The sequence below is a fragment of the Palaemon carinicauda genome, chromosome 12, assembly GCF_036898095.1.
Source record: "Palaemon carinicauda isolate YSFRI2023 chromosome 12, ASM3689809v2, whole genome shotgun sequence".
In the NCBI taxonomy this organism is placed as follows: domain Eukaryota; kingdom Metazoa; phylum Arthropoda; class Malacostraca; order Decapoda; family Palaemonidae; genus Palaemon; species Palaemon carinicauda.
This window is the reverse complement of record NC_090736.1, coordinates 5,013,366-5,033,983: the sequence shown is the minus strand read 5'-3', so window position 1 is coordinate 5,033,983 and position 20,618 is coordinate 5,013,366. Positions and strand designations below refer to the sequence as shown.

The window sequence follows — 20,618 nt, the reverse complement described above, 5'->3', positions numbered from 1 at the left end:
AGTAAAATTCCAAAACTAGTAAACATGAAATTTTCCTAAAATCATTAAAAACATGGATCCTGTCTGGAAGTATTTCATAAACTAATTAAAAGTTTGATAAAGCCAAATATATGATATGGATTTTGCTACACATATTTAACATTCAAACAATCCTAACTCTTTTTATCAGTTTAAACAAATAATAAATAATTTAGCAAAGAATAATAAAATAAGTAATAGTACCCACCTTCTTCTTGTTGGGATCGAGCTCTCGTACAATATTAAGATCGGTACGTCTAATGTATGAGTCAACAAGGAGGCCTAAATTGGTTGCATTCAGAGCTTTCTCGAAGTGTTGTCTGTAAACTGCTACCAAGTCTTGATTACATTCTTCAACTTTACCTATGAAAAAAAAAAAATACAAATTTAATCAAACAGAATCATGAAAAAAAAAATTTAAAGTGATTTGTATTTTTATAACTGTTCAAATATTGGATTTTTTTTCTTTTTTGGCTTCTTTCTGGGTATCACAGATATGATGTCTTAAGCTGACTAGAGCAGGGCAAGTTAAATACTGTAGGCTATTATTAGTGTGTTGATTTGCATACCCTATGCCTTCCTTGTAGCAGAAATGCTTACAACTCAGTGGATAAATAGGCTGAATGTACTACTTTCACTAAGTTTAAGGTATTGGATTTTGAAAACACATAGAAAAAAAAATGATTTTAAGCCTAGGAAGAGGAAGGATGATGCTACTACTGTCATTCAAATCCGGGTTGAGAGCGATGGTTTCTCCAGTGTCAGACATGGACTAAGTTGTGGAGAAAGTACAATACTGGTTTCAAGATTTTGACCCTATGAATTTAGATCATAAGCTAAATTTGGAAATTAATTGTACAAGACCATACATCTTACTTTTTTTTGCACGGATGCAAACTAATACGTCTAAGCATACAAACTCATTGGTGCTTGTTGAATCCATAGTTGAACCAGACATCATTTTATTAGAGTAACTTGAAATACTTTGAGGCTACAGTCCCTAGTAAATCTGATTTAGTAGGTTTCACTAAAGGGAGTAAAGAGAAAAAGAGAACCTAGGTCCTCCTATGAAGATCTCTACTCTAATCTTTCCCTTCTTCCTCCTTAAACAAATGACGGGTAAGTGATAACTTCTACTTAATGCTTGTTACAGCATCCAACTGACAGGCCATCAATCAATAAGTTTCTTAAAAAAACTTGGTAACCTACAAAGAAATAAATATCAAAGTCCTTGCACTTACCAAAGTGATGCCACATAAGGTAATCCACAGTGCCAGTGGTCATAGTGCCCGATCGAAGATGTCGAATGTTGAGTTTCTGGTATCCCCATTCAATCCACCCAGCTTGTGTCGAAGAGCAGTTTATCAAGACCAATGCATCAACCTTTGAACAAAAAAAAATTGTTATTTACCAACATAAAGTTTTAAAATCACAGAAGACTACCTTGACAACGAGTACATGAAAAGGATAAAAGATGTATTTCAAATAGAATAAGAAGTAGCTGATAATTTCTAAAGGAAGAAATATTTGCAAACAATTATACAATAAATTGGAAAAAAGAATTAAACATACTGAATATTATCAATAAAAGCAGAAACATTTCATGAAAGATCAAATAAAATCAAACTAATATTGTAGTATATCACTAAGTAAAAAGAATTATTAATTCATACAAAACAGCAAACTTCATTATTTGGGTGGCAATTAATTAATGATACCTGTACTATCAAGTCATGATACTATCAAGCCAATGAGAATAATGTACCAGATATGTTTAAGGAAAACATGATGGGTTTCAGAAATGCAATGCTTAAAGTGGTGGTAAATTCTTACAATATTTACAAATATCACATTGGTCTTATTCTGCATATCAACTTCAAAATCAAATCGCTATCTTGTTGAGTGGAAAAACCAAGACCTACTGTAAACAGTGGTAAAAATCTAACTCATGAAAGGTTTTAAACTTATAAACAAGGCAGCCAACAGTACTAAACCAAAAATACATAAACTTCTTACAACTATTCAAATGAAAAACAACCTAGGCAAACCTTAATATGCCACTTACGTCATTTGGATATTTGATTGCATAGCGTGCGAGCACGTTAGCTCCGAGACCCACGCCAAAGCCAATAAAGCTTCGTAAATGGAAATGATTCTTGACACACGTAACTGTTTCGGACAACTCTTCAATAGTGGGATAAACATACCTGTAAATGTAATAAAAAGGTTTCCACTTATTAAACAATAATGGATCTTTAATCAGTAAACAGTACGTACTGTAAATGTATGGCCACTGGCACAGCCAAACAACAACCAATTATATGCTTGCACTCCTGATACCAAAAGGCTTAAAGTTACTGTATGCAGACTTCAGTATAGAATTTATAACTACACTATTTAAGAGCCCCATTATCGTTCAAAGCTAAGTACAGCACCTGATGGTACCCTTGGTCAAGTCTTTGGTAAAAAGTTATTACTAATTGAATTACACGAGAAATATAAACTTCACTCCCATGACAGCGAACCGAAGGTCTTATAACCAAAAGTTTCATGAATAAAAATTACATGTTTACATTAATGTACTGCTCAATGCTTTAAGTACCAGATTAATTTTCCAATGAGGATACCATAAGTTATTATTATCACAATTATCAATTGCTAAGCTACAACTCTAGTTGGAAAAGCAAGATGGTATAAGTCCAAAGGCTCCAACTGGGGAAAAATAGCCCAGTGAGGAAGGAAACAGAAATAAACTACAAGAGAAGACTAAAAAGTCAAAATAAAATATTTCAAGAAGAGTAATATCATTAAACTAGATCATTTACACACACACACAAAGAGAGAGAGAGAGAGAGAGAGAGAGAGAGAGAGAGAGAGAGAGAGAGAGAGAGAGAGAGAGAGAGAGAGAGAGAGAGAGAGAGAGAGAGAGAAACAGCATGCTTGAGTGTACCCTCAAGCATGAGAACCCTAAGCCAAGACAGTGGAAGGCCATGGTACAGAGGCTATGGCACTACCCTAAAACTGGTTTGATTTTGGAGTGTCCTTCTCCTGAAGAGCTGCATACAGTAAGGTATCAGTAAACATCCACTAGAATAAATAGAAGACCAGAATAATGAGTAAAATAACCTGAACATACTCTTCACCTTGACTTGTTTTGTGAAGATCAATTAGGTGGTTCTCACCATATAACTAAACTAGATATTGGTTGTGAAAGGTATCTTTAAATGATGCTGAAGATCTCCATGTTATTTATTTCTAATGTTATTGCATCTCTTGTAGATTGACCCAGAAGGGAAAGTGATTGTGAACACAACTAGTTCTTCATAGATGTTGAACAACTTAAAATTTTGTAATTGTACAATATAAAAGAACTGATCAGCAAAAAAGGAAATGAGATTATAGTTTATCTGTTGATAGGACCAGACTGTACCCAAGTGCATTTCTATAGATAATGAAGGGTCACAAGAGATCATTAAATGGAATAATAATTACATCTGCATACCAATTGTACTTGGCCCTTAGTTTTTCCTATTATACGACATTAAGTTTTCCCTATAATTAGGCTTTAAAAATACAAATACTTTGTAATTTGCTCAATTCACTTCTTTATAAAACTGACCCAGATTTTTCAAGCATCTAATATCTAGTAGCCATAGTAATAATAATATAGAAAAAATTCACCTAAGTATCATGTACTTGTTGGGTCCCCTTTCCCAGAAATAAAACAAGGGGTGGTGCCCAGTATGCCTACAGTATCATAATTCCTGGGGCCATTTATTTAGCAGTGGGTTAGCGGGATCGAGTTTGTAACCCGATAGCAGGTCGGTGCACTAAATTCGGCCGTAGCCCACTGATCACAACATATGAAGCTTGTACAACTAAGTGAAAGGGACCACACAACTAACAATGTGAACAATAAAATCTTATGATACTGATGCAATTAAAACTACAGAATCTTATAAGTCAGGGAAAATGCACTTTCAGGCTTAACTATGTTTAATAAATAATACTCACATGAATCAAATTAAGATTAATCAGATTAATCATTAGGCTCTCATACCCTTTCTAAACTACCAGACCAAAGTGAAACTTTAAGCTTCTGTTTTGCCCATATGGTTGATAACCTCACTCTTCATTTATCTTTGACAAAAGCATAAAAAAAATCAGTAAAATGGAATAAAGAGATATTTCTATGGAAAATTAAGAATAATATCTAGAGCTCAAATTTTCATTCATTTATCATCTAATAGCAAAGTAAATTATGAATCATTAATATTAAAAAAGAAATAAATGAGTATAGGCTATACAAAATGTTTGCACTGACCAAAAACAGTTAAATTTTTTTTCATCAATGTTCTTTTCTGAGATGATTATTTTATCCATGTACTTCCCTGAACTTTTGAATAACGTGGGTAATGAACTTAGGTTTGATTCAATGAAATATAAGATAAACATACCCCTCAGGAAGTGTTTGAGCGCCCTCCTCCTGACCTGGTGAATTTATGTGTACAACACAGAAGTTTGAGAGAATGTTCCTCATTTCCGGATACGAGAAGAATGCCTGCAAAACAAAGGGTCTTTTTAAGTCACAGTTTTAAATAATTCATGGAAATATAGTATAGCAAATTTTAGAAGATGTACTTACTTAAACACAACCCAACCTAGAGTCTATATAAGTCTCACTTATTATTATTATCATCATTATTACTTGCTAAGCCACAATCCCAGTTGGAAAAGCAGGATGCTACAAGCCCAGAGCCTCCAACAGGGAAAATAGCAAAGTGAGGAAAAGAAACAAGGAAATAAGAGAACTAATTAATAATTAAAATGAAATATCTTACGAATAGTAAAAACATTATTTTAAATACTTCATCTATAAATTATAAAAACTAAAAATATAAGAGGAAGATAATTAAGATAGAAAAGTGTGCCCGAGTGTACCCTCGGGTAAGGTGTCTTCATACTGTGCAGTATAACAATGATATTGGTGACAAGATCTAATTTGGTTTGAGTAGTGCTGCTTCCCCATGGAAGTTATTAAAGCTCTTTACTGTACTTTTCTTATTATGTTTTTAATCAGTATTAAAGACTGGAAAGTAGGGTTTTAAGTACAGACAACTATTTTATGTTAAGGAACTTTGAATTATACAACATACATTCAAAATATCAAAGTTTGTGGTCATACTTGACCAACAAAATACCATGAACTGTTCTTTAAAAATTTACTACAAATTGAAATAATCTTAGAATTCTAAATATTAAACAAATGCAGAATACTACACTGCCTGAATTCTAATAGTTTTGGACATACAGTATGTTGGTATACTGAAATATCTAAATATGACAAATTTGGAATAATTTAAATTTTTTCCAAACATTAAAAACCTGAAGCTCTTGACATAGGAATATTATTTTGGCAATAGCTGAAACCAGCAGTTAAAGCTTTTGCGAGGTGTAACTACCCTCCACTAGTTAGCGAAGTTGGGGTAGATAGGGTAGACCAACCATCCCGCTCACACAAGCACTAGTTAACTACTGTCACTTTGCAATTGCGACAGGACCTCTAGGGAAAGGTGATGGCGGGATCAGTTTGTGTTAAGGGCTTCAGGTTTGTAAAGTTAGGAAAAATACAAATCATTTCAAAATGTTATTTTCATTAGTAAAATAAATTTTTGAATATACTTACCCGATAATCATGTAGCTGTCAACTCCGTTGCCCGACAGAATTCTACGGGAGGGATACGCCAGCTATCACTATACTAGAAGGGGGTGTACTCACAAGCGCCACCTGTGGCCAGGTACTACAGTACTTGTTGTTGACGCCACCTCACTTTTTCCTCGGTCCACTGGTTCTCTATGGGGAGGAAGGGTGGGTCAATTAAATCATGATTATCGGGTAAGTATATTCAAAAATTTATTTTACTAATGAAAATAACATTTTTCAATATTAAACTTGCCCGATAATCATGTAGCTGATTCACACCCAGGGGGGTGGGTGAAAAACCAGTGTACAAGACTAAAGGATAGCTAAGTATCCCGTATTTCATATAATCAGTTATCCACAATAACAATGAAATAATAAGTACCTGGTAAGGAAGTCGAATTGAACCGTTACTCTGCCTTTAATAAGATAGTCTTCCTTACTGAGCGCAGCGTTCCTCTTGGAAGGCTGAATCAACTCAAAGGTGCTAAAGTATACAGGGCTGCAACCCATACTAAAGGACCTCATCACAACCTTTAACCTCGGCGCTTCTCAAGAAAGAATTGACCACCCGCCAAATCAACAAGGATGTGGAAGGCTTCTTAGCCGACCGTACAACCCATAAAAAGTATTCAAGAGAAAGGTTAAAAGGTTATGGGATTATGGGAATGTAGTGGCTGAGCCCTCGCCTACTACTGCATTCGTTGCTACGAATGGTCCCAGGGTGTAGCAGTACTCGTAAAGAGACTGGACATCTTTGAGATAGAATGATGCGAACACTGACTTGCTTCTCCAATAGGTTGCATCCATAACACTCTGCAGAGAATGGCTCTGTTTGAAGGCCACTGAAGTAGCCACAGCTCCCACTTCATGTGTCCTTACCTTCAGCAAAGCAAGGTCTTCTTCCTTCAGATGAGAATGTGTTTCTCTAATCAGAAGCCTGAATAGTAAGAAACTGAGTTCTTAGAACTTGGAAAAGAAGGTTTCTTGATAGCACACTATAAGGCTTCTGATTGTCCTTGTAAAGGTTAAGACCTTTTTAGATAGTACCTAAGAGCTCTAACTGGGCAAAGTACTCTCTTCAGTTCATTCCCCACCAAGTTGGACAGGCTTGGGATCTCGAACGACTTAGGCCAAGGACGTGAAGGAAGCTCGTTTAGCAAAAACCGAGCTGCAAGGAACATGTAGCCGTTTCAGATGTGAAAACAATGATCCTGCTGAAGGCGTGGATCTCACTTACTCTTTTAGCTGTTGTCAAGCACACGAGGAAAAGAGTTTTTAATGTGAGGTCCTAAAAAGAGGCTGATTGGAGAGGTTCAAATCTTGATGACATAAGGAACCTTAGGACCACGTCTAGATTCCAGCCTGGAGTGGACAACCGACGTTCCTTTGAGGTCTCAAAAGACCTAGGGAGGTCCTGTAGATCTTTGTTGGTGGAAAGATCCAAGCCTCTGTGGCGGAAAACCGCTGCCAACATACTTCTGTAACCCTTGATCGTAGGAGCTGAAAGGGATCTTACTTTCCTTAGATATAACAGGAAGTCAGCAATCTGGGTTACAGTGGTACTGGTTGAGGAAACTGCATTGGTCTTGTACCAGCTACGGAAGACTTCCCCTTGAGACTGATAGATTCTGAGAGTGGATGTTCTCCTTGCTTTGGCAATCGCTCTGGCTGCCTCCTTCGAAAAGCCCCTAGCTCTTGAGAGTCTTTCGAAAGTCTGAAGGCAGTCAGACGAAGAGCGTGGAGGATTGGGTGTACCTTCTTTACGTGAGGTAGACTTAGAAGGTTCACTCCTAGAGGAAGAGTCCTGGGAATGTCGACCAGCCATTGCAGTACCTCTAAGAACCATTCTCTCGCGGGCCAGAGCGGAGCCAACCAACGTCAGCCGTGTCCCTTTGTGAGAGGAGAACTTCTGAAGTACCCTGTTGACAATCTTGAACGGCGGGAATGCATACAGGTCGAGATGGAACCAATCCAGCAGAAAAGCATCCACGTGAACTGCTGCTGGGTCTGGAATCGGAGAACAATACAACAGGAGTCTCTAGGTTATCGAGGTAGCGAACAGATCTATGGTTGGCTGACCCCACAGGGCCCAAAGTCTGCTGCAAACATTCTTGAGAAGGGTCCACTCTGTGGGGATGACCTGACCCTTCCGGCTGAGGTGATCTGCCATGACATTCATACCGCCCTGAATGAACCTCGTTACCAGTTAGCTTTCGATCTTTAGACCAGATGAGTAGGTCCCTTGCGATCTAGAACAACTTCCACGAAAGAGTCCCTCCCTGCTTGAAGATGTAAGCCAGGGCTGTGGTGTTGTCAGAGTCCACCTCCACCACTTTGTTAAGCTGGAGGGACTTGAAGTTTATCAAGGCCAGAATAACCGCCAACAACTCCTTGCAATTGATGTGAAGTGTCCTTTGCTCCTGATTCCATGTTCCCGAGCATTCTTGTCCGTCCAAAGTCGCACCCCAGCCCGTGTCTGATGCGTCCGAGAGGAGACAGCGGTCGTGTTTCTGAACAGCCAAAGGTAGACTTCCTTGAGAAGAAAGCTGTTCTTACACCACGCGAGAGAAGACCTCCTCTCTTCGGAAACAGGAACTGAGACCGTCTCTAGCGTCATGTCCTTTATCCAGTGAGCAGCTAGATGATACTGAAGGGGGGGGAGGTGGAGTCTCCCTAACACGATGAACAGGGCCAGCGATGAAAGTGTCCCTGTTAGACTCATCCACTACCTGACTGAGCATCGGTTCCTTCTCAGCATGCTCTGGATGCATTCTAGGGCTTGGAAGATCCTTGGGGCCGACGGAAAAGCCCGAAAAGCTCGACTCTGAAGATCCATACCCAAGGAGACAATGGTCTGGGATGGGACGAGCTGAGACTCCTCAAAATTGACCAGGAGGCCCAGTTCCTTGGTCAGATCCATAGTCCATTTGAAAATCTCCAGACAGCGACGACTTGTGGGAGCTCTTAAAAGCCAGTCGTCTGACGGAGCCGGACACAAGATCATGGTACTGCTGCACAGTCTGTGAACTGTCAACCATGGCAAGCGAGGAAGTACAGTGACAACCCGAATCTGTCTAGACTGTCTGGGTCGTACAGACAACTCCTTATCGGGTTGCTGAGGTTGACGCACTGCGTCACAACAAGTCACTTCTGCTGGTTGTTGAACGTCTTCCCCGTGACACATTGACTCCGTAAACAAAAAATCCTCTAACAAGGACTAAGCTTGGACTGCATGTCTTGCAACACAGCTCAAGGTCTATGGGAGCAGGTGTGGTAACAGACGGGATTATCGACTGAAGTGGAACCATTACCTTCCCTGGAAGCATGTTATGCTTAAATAAAAGTCCATAGGAGGCTACGCAGCTAAAGGCTCCCTCCAAATGACAGAGTCCTCAAGGGAATATCAGAAGGAGGGAGAAAAGAACTTTCTCATCTACAGGGACCATATCCTAGAAAAGCTAAGTTCTCTCAGTGAGGGTTTCACTGGTGCAAAAGCAGCAGACTAGAAGGCAACGTTATGAAACTGCTTGACAGTCTAGTGAGTTGGCAACAACCAAAGATGTGTGACTGAGAAGCATGCGGTAAGGTATGCAGAGCATGTTGTATGCAGAGTATGCTGTATGCAGAGCATGCTGTATGTAGAGCATGTTGTATGCAGAGCATGCTGAATGCAGAGCATGCTGAATGCAGAGCATGTTGTATGCAGAGCATGCTGAATGCAGAGCATGCTGTATGCAGAGCATGTTGTATGCAGAGCATGCTGTATGCAGAGCATGCTGTATGTAGAGCATGTTGTATGCAGAGCATGCTGAATGCAGAGCATACTGTATGCAGAGCATGTTGTATGCAGAGCATGCTGTAAGCAGAGCATGCTGTATGTAGAGCATGCTGTAATGTAAGCAGAGCGTGTGCATGGCGTTTAACATTTCTCAGAAATTCCATGACCAGTGCTAGAGTGCTTTATGCATGCTTGCATGGGGTTTTAATATCAACATAATATTTACCTTACATTCATAACTCATGATTCATATTTTTGCCATATTTGCGATATTGTTAAAAATATATTGCAAGGAATACAAATATATTTTTATAAGTAATACAAATAACCTCCATTACCATAATGTTTGAAAATGGAGGTAAGGTATGCTGAACAGCAGAGTCAGAACGAGCTGGAACAACAATAGTTGTGGTTTCCTCTTCAAGACTCTGTTGAGGGAACACCTGAGGCTCAGTCTGCAAAGGCTGACCAAAAGAAGTAGCAGAAGGTAGGCGCATGGGTGGAGGAGGCTGACTCCTGGCATGAGTGGCTGAACTCAAGGGTTGCGCTTGCTGAGTGGTTGGCGGATGCGCAGTAGCAAGTTCCTGAGGAACGAGTTGAGGTTCCTGCGGTGTGAGCTGAGAGCGAAAAGGTAGTGGCTGCGCAGAACGCAGTAAAAGTCTCGCAAGTTGAGGCTCCTGAGGCGCAAGGCTAAGGTGTTGAGGTGCTTGCCTTGAGGAGGGTTGAGCTCGCTGCAGCGAGAGCTGAGGAGACTGACTCAAGGATGGGAGAGGTTGTTGTACCTCAAGCGAGTGTTGCCTCACTGGTGGAACAGCAAGTGGAAGCGGAGGAAGAGAGGTATAAGCCTCCTGTTCCCATTGCTGAGGTTGCCTTAAGGAAGGCGGAGGGAGCTGCACACCACTGGGATCAGTAAACTCATAACGTGGCTCAACATCGTACGCCTGGCAGGCGGTACTGCGGTCAGGCGGAGCGAGCGCAGGCGGAGGGAGCGCAGGCGGAGCGAGCGCAGGCGGAGCGAGCGCAGGCGGAGGGAGCGCAGGCGGAGCGAGCGCAGGCGGAGGCTCAACCTTCTCAGCCCGACACTCACGCATCAAGACCGAAAGTTGTGACTGCATGGACTGCAGTAGAGTCAACTTGGGGTCGGCAGACACTAAGGTCTGCTGAGGTAAAGCCTTAACAGCAGAGATCTGTTGCGGCAGAACCTTACTCCTCTTAGGCGGAGTGCATTCAACTGATGACTGCGGCGAGTCAGAGCTAACCCAATGACTGCATCCGGGTTGTTGAACTCTAACTTCGTACGTCTGGCATAGGTCTGGACTTTACGTTTAAGAGGTCTTGAGACCTGAGACCAGCGTTTTCTCCCCTAAATTCTTCTGCAGACGAGCAAAATAAGGGCTCAATCGTCTGCGGGTGGGAGTGACGGTCTCGGTAAGACACGCCCGCAACCACCGAGGATACTTCTGTGCGCCGATCAAGGCCTGCTGAACCCTTTTGCCCTTCGACATTGCTTCTCCCCTGTGCTTGGGAGCTTGCAAGAGGTCCCGGACTGGGAGGACGACTGGCGCGCACAGAAGTACCCTCACGCACAACACTGACACACTTTGCGCTAATCACTTATCACTTTGATTTTCTGTTTGCACTTATTTCACTGAACTCGAAACTTTAAGTGGTTTGTACCTGAAACACACAATTCTATCCTTTCTCAAAAGTTAGTAATTGCGAAAACAGAATTACAATGTAACAGAAAAATCTAATGAAAGATAAATAATTCAGTGGCTGGAAAGAGACTAAACACTAGATCACTCTAGAAACGTTTACCTTCTTCCCCTAAAGAGACTAGGGAGAAGAGCAAAAACGATAACAACGTTACTCGCTTGAATGAAACGTTTATCCTCCTCTTTCTCCCTCCGTCTCTATCTCTCTCTCTCTCTCTCTCTCTCTCTTGACTTACAACCTGAGAGAAGAGCCCAATCATATATATCGTTAAAACATATTATTGTTAAAGGAAAAAACTGAAATATTTCCCAAAATGAAAAGTTCCTTTATTAGGATTAAAACCATTAAGTTAAGAAAGAATGAACAAAACGCTAGACACGGTTACTCTTACTGCAACGTGAAACCGTGAAAATTCTTTCTCTATCGTAACGATAGAGCGCAAGTCTATACTCTCTTAGACACCAACACTTCCGTCTAAGGGAAGGGTCGGCCATAAAAAGGTGAAAGAGAGTTCATACTCTCTTCGTCACCATAATTAATCAAATTAATTCCAAAAGCTAACTAAGCTAATATAGAAGTTTCCAGTATAGCGAATAGCTGCAAATTTTAGAGAAATACTTCACCAAACCGTGAACAATACTCCAAAATCATAAGCGTATCCAAGAACGTCTTGCCGGAAGCACGACAGAGGAAAAAGTGAGGTGGCGTCAACAACAAGTACTGTAGTACCTGGCCACAGGTGGCGCTTGTGAGTACACCCCCTTCTAGTATAGTGATAGCTGGCGTATCCCTCCCGTAGAATTCTGTCGGGCAACGGAGTTGACAGCTACATGATTATCGGGTAAGTTTAATATTGAAAAATTGTCATTTATTCTGACACTATACAAAAACCTTTGGCTCTTTACGTAGGACTTCCTAAAACCCACTGGCTGGAGACTGTCCCAGGGTGACACTCCTTGCTAGGCAAGAAGGCAAGAGATGTTTAGAGGGCACCCTGACACCTTGTGATCCTTATAGAATGACAACCTGGGCCATTGATGCTAGCGTAGAATTTAGCAATGTGACCTAGTTAAGCTTCTCACTTAGCCTAGACATTGACAGACTCCACCTCGCTTGGAGACCAGGGATATGACAAATATCTACATATATTAGGATGCACAAAGGGGATGGTACCCACCTGCAATCAGAGGTGGTCAGCTTGCAGAGTTCTTCGGATGCTGAACCCCAAGAAAGAAGAGTATGAAATGGGAAGTGGCCAGTCACTAGCATTCATCATAGACATAATCACACGTAACATCTGCCCTCAACTAACTGCTACTTGTCCTACATGGAAGCCGAGGTGTTATCGACCACATTTTGCGCAGCCACCAAAGATCCTAAGGTAAATGTACTGTATCCAGGTTTCTGTGGGGTCATGTCTTGCAAGTGGCGGGCAGTGAAAAGAAATGCTTGAATGTTTAGCTCCTCTACATCAGCTGTCTAGTTCAGCTCAAATGGGCCACGATTGGTACATCCACAACAGGGGAGAAAAAAAAGAAAGGTAGATGGAGAGTCAATCTAATTTTCATTCTGAAATTATGCTAAAGCCACTATCTTGGATAAGAGGCATAACATGTTGAACAGCCATCAAAGGAACAAGGGTAAAAGTTCTTGTTAGTATAACACAGGTAGTGGAAACTGCCAGACATAATGTCTTAATATCTGAACCACTGACAGGTTCTTCCTGAGTGCTAAGGAGGACCCGATAGTCTTAACTTTGTAAGGCCTTGCACAGGTTGGTCCTCCAACCTCCCACTAGTTTGAGATATAAGGACAAGTAATAGTTCCCAACACTAGAAAGGAACAGCATTGTTGGATAACTTTCTCTTAATCCTGCCAGTGCTATGAAAAGTCTTTTGGAGGTCAGGACTGACGTTTCAAGTCCTCTTAAGATAGCACCGTGGAATCCGCACAGGACAAAAACCGGTCATTCTGATGCCCTCTGGAACACTCCTGAGAAGAGAGGGAAAAGGATTCTAACCTGGTATTGCAGACAACTAGGTTTTGGCCAAAAAAGAGGGAACAAACTAATAACACCACCTTCCATCCTTTGGAGTCTTGGCCATGAACTCGAACAAACTAAGACCTCCTTCCATCCTTCCAAGTCTTGGCCCAGAACTCTGAGTACACACTAAGAAGACATACTTCCATCCTTTGGAATAACTAACGTAGGGACATATAAGATGGCAACAGCTCGCCAAAGCTAAGTTGAGTCGATGTATCTACAAAGTCGGATCTTCGTCCTACGCTAATCTCAAAGGATAGTATGGAACACAAATAAGACTTGAAAACAGGGGTTACATCCCACACTGTGGCCTGAGGTCTCAGATTAGACAAGATTGATTGAAACTCCTCATGAGCATAGACAAATGCCATGAAGAGTACAGGTTTATGCTCTCCAGTCAGAAGACTGCACTCAAGGCTCAGCAGTAGCCTTTTCCCGCTAAGACAGAAGCACTTCAAGGCTGAGACAGACTAGGATGTCCACAACATGCAACACAGAAGCAAAGATCGGAGAAGTACTACTTGTATGACACCAATCTCCTAAAACAACACACTTTCCCTTTTAAAAAAGGCTGAAGCTGGTCATAGATCCCAATACCTATCTTGAGTAATCTCTTTTAAGAAGTCTTCTTCTCTGAGAAAATGCTGTTAACCTTTAAATTCAAATGACTTCACAGATTGGAAGTACCTTTAAAAAAGCAGCAGACAGAAGTATAATCCAGGGGTTAATTTTCTCTGGAACTCTACTAAATGTGCTCAAGAGATAAGGATCCCACTCGTCTTGTAGTCTTCTGAGAATCGCCAGGATCATCTCGAGACCTGGCTTGATCACCATCAATCTACCTCATTCCTTTTTTCATTTTGCTGAACTAGTTCAACTTTTTGGTCCCTTGAAATTTAAACTATTGCTGGACTTTGATGTTTATGGAAGTATAAATCTGAATGGTAATTTTCATTTGCTTTTTATGAAGAAAGCAAATCTATTAACTCCAAAACTGTCTTATTTTTTAGCAAGTTAGCAAAAAAGTTTTTTTTTTTTTTTTTTTTGCACTTACTGGTAATGTTACTACTTTAGATTAATGTATTTGTGGTAGCTCTAACATAGATGATTATCGTCTAATTTACATCACACCCATATTATCTACATGTTTTGAACATCTTGAAAGTCAGGTAGCCGGGGAGCAGAGGCATGTACCAGACGTTATCATTAACCATGTCTCCGGCAAAAGGATAACATCCCTAGATGCAATAGTGTCATGATGGAAACAAGGTCTAAGAGTACCGAAGAAAAGGCTGGAGAAAGGTTGAAAATCTGATGGTCTCCAGCCAGTTGTAGAACGTCTGTCTCCATTGACAGCTGCTATCAAAGTGACTGCTCAGTGAGCAAACACATGGAGGGGTTCCCCCCTGCTCCTGGACAATAACAACCGACCAACTACCAACACACCTTCATAAAACTTTAACTGCCTTATTCCAGGTTTGCTGGTATCATTCAACTATGTAAAGGACAGATGTTTGTATTTATCGCAGAGCAAAGTAATATAAGGTATACTTATGAGGGTCAAACAGCACTTAACATACCTGGAAATTTGTAACATGGTTGAGACCAAGATCATGGTAGGTGAGAATGACAGGTTTGGACGAATCCCCGGCAACAGCAACAACAATTGGGCCATGCTGGGTCTCAATGGTCTCCTTTATTCCAGATGATCCGTCTTCACTTAGACTACGAGAATTGGCTACAGACAACTGCACATGTCGCAGCTCAACGTCATCAAGGGCATCGCTGGGCATTGTCCTGGAAAGATGGAAAGAAAATTTGAATGAATTTAATATACATAAATTAAATAGAGGAAAAAAATAAAACAGATTTTGGTATCTGGCTTTGATAAGTAACAAAATCTGTTAAATAAGAGATACCTGGTATACAGTAAGTAGTCTACACTTCGACAATGAAGATATCCAACACATCAAAGTTTTGAACTTTACTGTAATTAATAATAAAATATCTATCAGCAAAATGTATTAAGTTACAAAGGCAGCATGACAATGCTGTACACATCAATAAATACAACTAATAAATAAAAAGTCTGATAAGCTTTGATTAATTACTTAATCACAGACATTGTATCTTGTAATTGGATGCACAGTACAGTAGTTTAAAGTAATACCTGAAACAAAAATTATATCTATTTTATGCTTCTGCAGTGAAAAGACAGGAAGATTTGAAGATAGATCATGCCAAAGTATATCTAAACATTACGCTTTCCCAGGGAAAAAATAAATAATGGATTAGCAAAAAGTAAGGCATATAATTTTACCCAAATAACTTTTGTACTTAAGACCAGGGTATTTTTATTTTCACAACCTTATTGCAAAAAGAGTTCCTTACATACAACTTTTCAGAGCACAATTTCTAAAACAAAGCAGTTGCTACTTTATTTTTTTGCTTGAATTTTGAGCGAATCACCAAGTAATCTAGTTACATGTGAGCTCTCTTGACTAATGAGGAATTATCTTCCTTTTGCATTCCTTTGAAATTTTTCATCTTCATTATGTAGAACAAATATTTTCTGAACATGGTTTAAATACTGCATTCTGTTAATTTTGACTATTTTGAACATAAAATCCAAATTCTTACTAATAGGTAATCAGAATAAGAGCTCTAGGTCACCTGTTCTCAAAATGCTAGTTTCCAGTAATAGAAGACTATGAATCTTTTTTTATTCTTAGGAAGGAGAGGGAAAACTGTACTGAATAGGTAACCAGCATATTACGATATTTCTTAGGTGAAATATGCTTTCTGAGGCATGTGTTTATATGTTTGGGATGGCTTTGATAACCTTTTTCACGAATTTTAATAAGTTTTGGACTCTGGAAATATACCCTCACTCTAACACTTAGCATTTTCCCTCTAAATAAATATCAGAATAGTTTGAAACTCATAAAGATAAGACTAATAACACAATTTCAACAAAGTTACACCAAACAGTGCATGGGTAAATATTTAAAAGAAACGAAGCAATAAATTTGTAAAAGAAGGGGTCTTCCCCTGCTTAAAGAATCCCTCCCTTCTCAGATATATCTAATGTTCAACAGAACAGTTTCAATTTACAGTAATAGGCTTAATGTCTGCAGTAGATTAAGGTATCAGTAGCCAAGACCCAAAGGCAACTTATGTCGACTCGTTATGGGTAACTAATAGAAGAGCTCAGCATCAAGTTCCCTATAACTGTTTAATAGAAACTATAAAGACTATTTGCATAGCATTACATAAAAGAACGAGGAAAACCTTCAAAACTGTCCAGCCGCAAATATCCTTGTGGTAGCCTATTGGTATAGTTCCTCATGAGTTAAGGATGGGGTTTTTATGGGAGACTAGAGGTCTACTTGTTGAGTCCTCAACAGCCATTGCCTAGCCTTCCCTGGTCCTAGCTAGGGTGGAGAGGGGACTTGGACACTGATAACATGTATATATGGTCAGTCTCTAGGGCACTGTCACTGTCTCTTGCCTCTACCATTCATGAGTGACCTTTAAATCTTCGTGTCTACCAAGAATGGAAGACAACGTTGCAAATAGTTTGGTTTTAGGAATGGACAAAAAAATTAAGGACTTACAATATCGGAATGCATCCTAGTAGCCTCTGTAGTTCGTTGGAACAGACTAGAAAACCACACAAGAGAACGTCACCTAACCTAACCTAACCTAGAAGCCATGTCCTTACCTAACGGAGGGATATGACTCCTGTGACCAACACCCCCCCCCCCCCATATCCTATCCTACCTTAAAAATTAGGCCTAATATGATAGTGGTGGGACAAACACATTTTTGACTGTTAATCATGTAATAAAATGCATGATGCATCGTACACTTTGCCAAACTTGGGAGGGGGGATGATTGGTAAAATTACAGAATGGTGCAAAAAACTGTTTGTAGAAAATAAGACTAGGTTTATCATATATTTTGTAGTGTTATGAACGTTTTTTATAATGATTCCAGACGGAAATCAATCGTTTTTGAGTTATGGGGGGTCGACTACCATAACTGAAAAACTATGGCTTTGTGGTAGATATTATTATTATCAATTACGTTTGAAACACCTTAAAACACAGTGAACTTGTCTAATTGTGTTGATAGTCATAAAAAACTAGTCATTGTAGTAAAAAAAATCTATCGTTATGAAAACCGATTACAGTAACAGCAATGAAACTGCTATTAAAACACTGGAGCTTTAGTTTGCCAGGACTTCTGGACACATAGAAAGGGGGCCTTTCCATCGCATTTTCTATGGAGTTTAGTCAGTGTTGGGTACATAGTATTACAAGTACCTCGTTACTTAATTGTACTTAATTGAGCTAATGAGTTGGTTTTTGCTCTACAGCATTGCTCGCTTCGCTCGCGAATAAACATTACCTCACTGCTCCTATGTTCTGACAAGTGGACTATATTTCGTTACGCGAATTAGCACCATGGACTAGTATTTTGGCGTTATCAATTATAGAAACTTAACGCACCACCTACCAGTGTTTTTCTGAACTACCGGGTGGAAGGAAACTCCTGCATATGTAGGATGACAAATGGAGCAAAATGGGTAATTTTTATCAAAATTTATAACTTCATTAATAGAAGTTTCCTCCAGTAGTACATGGTATTCAAAATAGCGAATTTGCTAAGATCTATTCAATAATGCGAGTTTCAACATCCTAACTATTACTGCACCTTTCTATAATGAGCCAATGATCTGGTTTCATTGTAGTGTCATTTTTAAAGAGAACTTAATTTTTTCTATAAGAAACAGTAGTATTTTTTCCTAGGTTACATTGCCATGTAATTCACTACAAAATTACCAATGATCTTGCCTACCAATAGTTAAGGAGCCCAAAATAACCTAAAAGAATAACTATTGGTTTCCTTAAATACCGTACATCCTCGTTTACATTGAAAATGTTGAAAGAATTAGATAAATCCTGCACGCGACTTGGTTGTGCTAAGCTAGGATATTTTTAATACGCTAACCTATCGAAAACAAACTTAAACAGCTAAATATGCCTCAATGTTATTTTTTTCTGGTTCACACATACCGATAATACATGTTCAGAGATTATAAAGCCGTCGACCTATAAAACTAAAACACAAATGGACACCGGAGCAGAAGTATAGTCACAAAGTAAGCAAAAACATCAGCGTGCGTAGAAGCGTAGTAGTGCTTTGCGTATTGATGGTTCGATTCCCTTTACGCCAAACAAGAAGAGTACAGTGTGCAGTCGACACTACTGTGTTTCAAACAATGTCCATGAAATTACATTCACATTTTTTTTTACAAAAGGGTGGAGATTTACCAAACCAATGTTATAGTAAAAATTTACCAAAAGCTGTATGGCATTCTTTAAAAATTATTTTAGAAAACAAATTCCTTACAGCTAATGCTGTAGTTGGTCTATGAGCTCGAAAACTCTTATGAACACGGCATGAACGCAATTATTATTATTATTATTATTATTATTATTATTATTATTATTATTATTATCCAAGATACAACCCTATAGTTGGAAAAGAAGAATGCTATAAGCACAAGGGCTCCAGCAGGGAAAATAGCCCAGTGAGGAACGGAAATAAATTACAACAGCTGTAATAAACAATTAAAATGCGGTATTTAAGATAACAGTAACATAATTAAAATAGACCTTTCAAATATAAACTACTAAACTACAAATAAGAGGAAGAGAAAAAAGATAGGATAGCGTGCCCATCTGAGTGTCAGTGTACCCTAAGACAGTGGAAAACTGACGTATGACAGATGCGACTGAGATGCCATACGCTAGCTTGCTTCTACTGCAAAGAAAGATTAAGAAACTCAGTCTCGAATTGAGGACAGAGCCGGTGGAAATTATGCACGAAACTAAAGAAAGCAAGAACTCGGGTCGAATTCGATATCTTGCCAAACTTTAGATGTAGGAATGTCGAGTGGTACGCAAAATCTCATCATGAATTTGTTTTAATAATCTATAGGTTTGGAAAATAGAACTAAGAATAACAGTTTGATAAGAATGGTTTCGATATAAATATTATTTGTGGTTGTAGTAGCCTTTGAGTAAAATGCTTACAGTTCTATTTGTATTATGATAACAGTATTTCAAACATTATCATCTACGCCTATTGACGCAAAGTGCCTCCGTTTGATTTCACCAGCGGAATACTTTAGTGAGGTTATGAATTAGGAGATATGAAAGGGAATAATTTGATTACTTGAATTTATCATTTACTGGGACTGTGAACATCATCTACAATCATGTGTATGAAATATATGTCTTTCTAATACAGGAACAGAAAAAAAGGGCCAATGAGAGCAACCATCGTTTTAACACCAATTAGCTCTTTTAATCAATTGTGGCTAGGTCTTGCTGTACTTTTATATTTCACTAAATGTGTTAATTTCTCGAAAATTTAGTAACATTTGTATAAATAAATTGTATAAATAAATTCCTTAATGAAAATTAAAGATTAAAATATATACGTTGTATCAGCTAGTTTTGTAAATTTATCTGGACTGATTTTATTTTATTAAGTTTCGTGATTATTGGAGTGACTAATGATAATATATTTAAATGCATTAAAAACAGCATTGGAAAACAGTATAAATGTATAAATAAATATATATTTGTAAAAATGAATAAGTAAAACTGTATATTTTCTTTGAAGTAAAATAAAGTTCTCGCAGTGGCAGATACATAAATGTGTGTCAGGTCAATTGCTTTAAATGACCAGTATTGCGGAATCTGGTTACGTAAAATGCCATTGACATCATACATAATCAGGTCAGACTTAAAAAGCAAATCTGGTGTTAAGTCTGGCGGTATTTCTGTGACGAATACTTCATTTCAGTATTATTATTATTATTATTATTATTATTATTATTATTATTATTATTATTATTATTATTATTATTATTATTATTATTATTATTATAATTATTATTATTATTATCTGTGATGAATACTTCATTTCAGTATTATTATTATTATTATTATTATTATTATATGCTAAGCTATAACCCTAGTTGGAAAAGGAGGAAGCTATGAGTCCATGGGCTCCAACGGGGAAAAGAAAAAAGGAAATAAATAAACAACGAGAAATAATTAACAGTAAAAATAAAATATACGAACAGTGACAACATTAAAATAGATCTTTCATATAAAACTTAAAAAAAAATAAAAAAAGGAGTAAATGAAATACGATAGAATAGTGCGAGTGTCCCCTCAAGCAAGAGAACTCTACCCCAAGACAGTGGAAGACCATGGTACAGAGACTATGGGACTACCCAAGACTAGAGAAAACAATGGTTTGATTTTGGAGCATCC

The 20,618-nt window shown here is 38.7% G+C and overlaps 1 protein-coding gene across 7 annotated transcripts in view; it reads right to left on the bottom strand.

Moving 5' to 3' along the window:
• MESK2 (misexpression suppressor of KSR 2) overlaps positions 1-20,618 on the bottom strand; it is a 142,650-nt gene that overhangs the window by 28,431 nt on the left and 93,601 nt on the right. For 6 of the 7 annotated variants that reach the window (XM_068384326.1, XM_068384325.1, XM_068384327.1 and 3 more), the window contains 5 exons: positions 14,841-15,057; positions 4,476-4,579; positions 2,084-2,225; positions 1,260-1,401; positions 227-381 (listed from right to left, as the gene is read on the bottom strand). In XM_068384326.1, the coding sequence (XP_068240427.1) occupies positions 227-381; positions 1,260-1,401; positions 2,084-2,225; positions 4,476-4,579; positions 14,841-15,057 (760 nt within the window). Of the gene's footprint in view, positions 1-226; positions 382-1,259; positions 1,402-2,083; positions 2,226-4,475; positions 4,580-14,840; positions 15,058-18,341; positions 18,475-20,618 lie in introns of those variants that run through there. The other variant, XM_068384331.1, reaches the window with a different exon arrangement.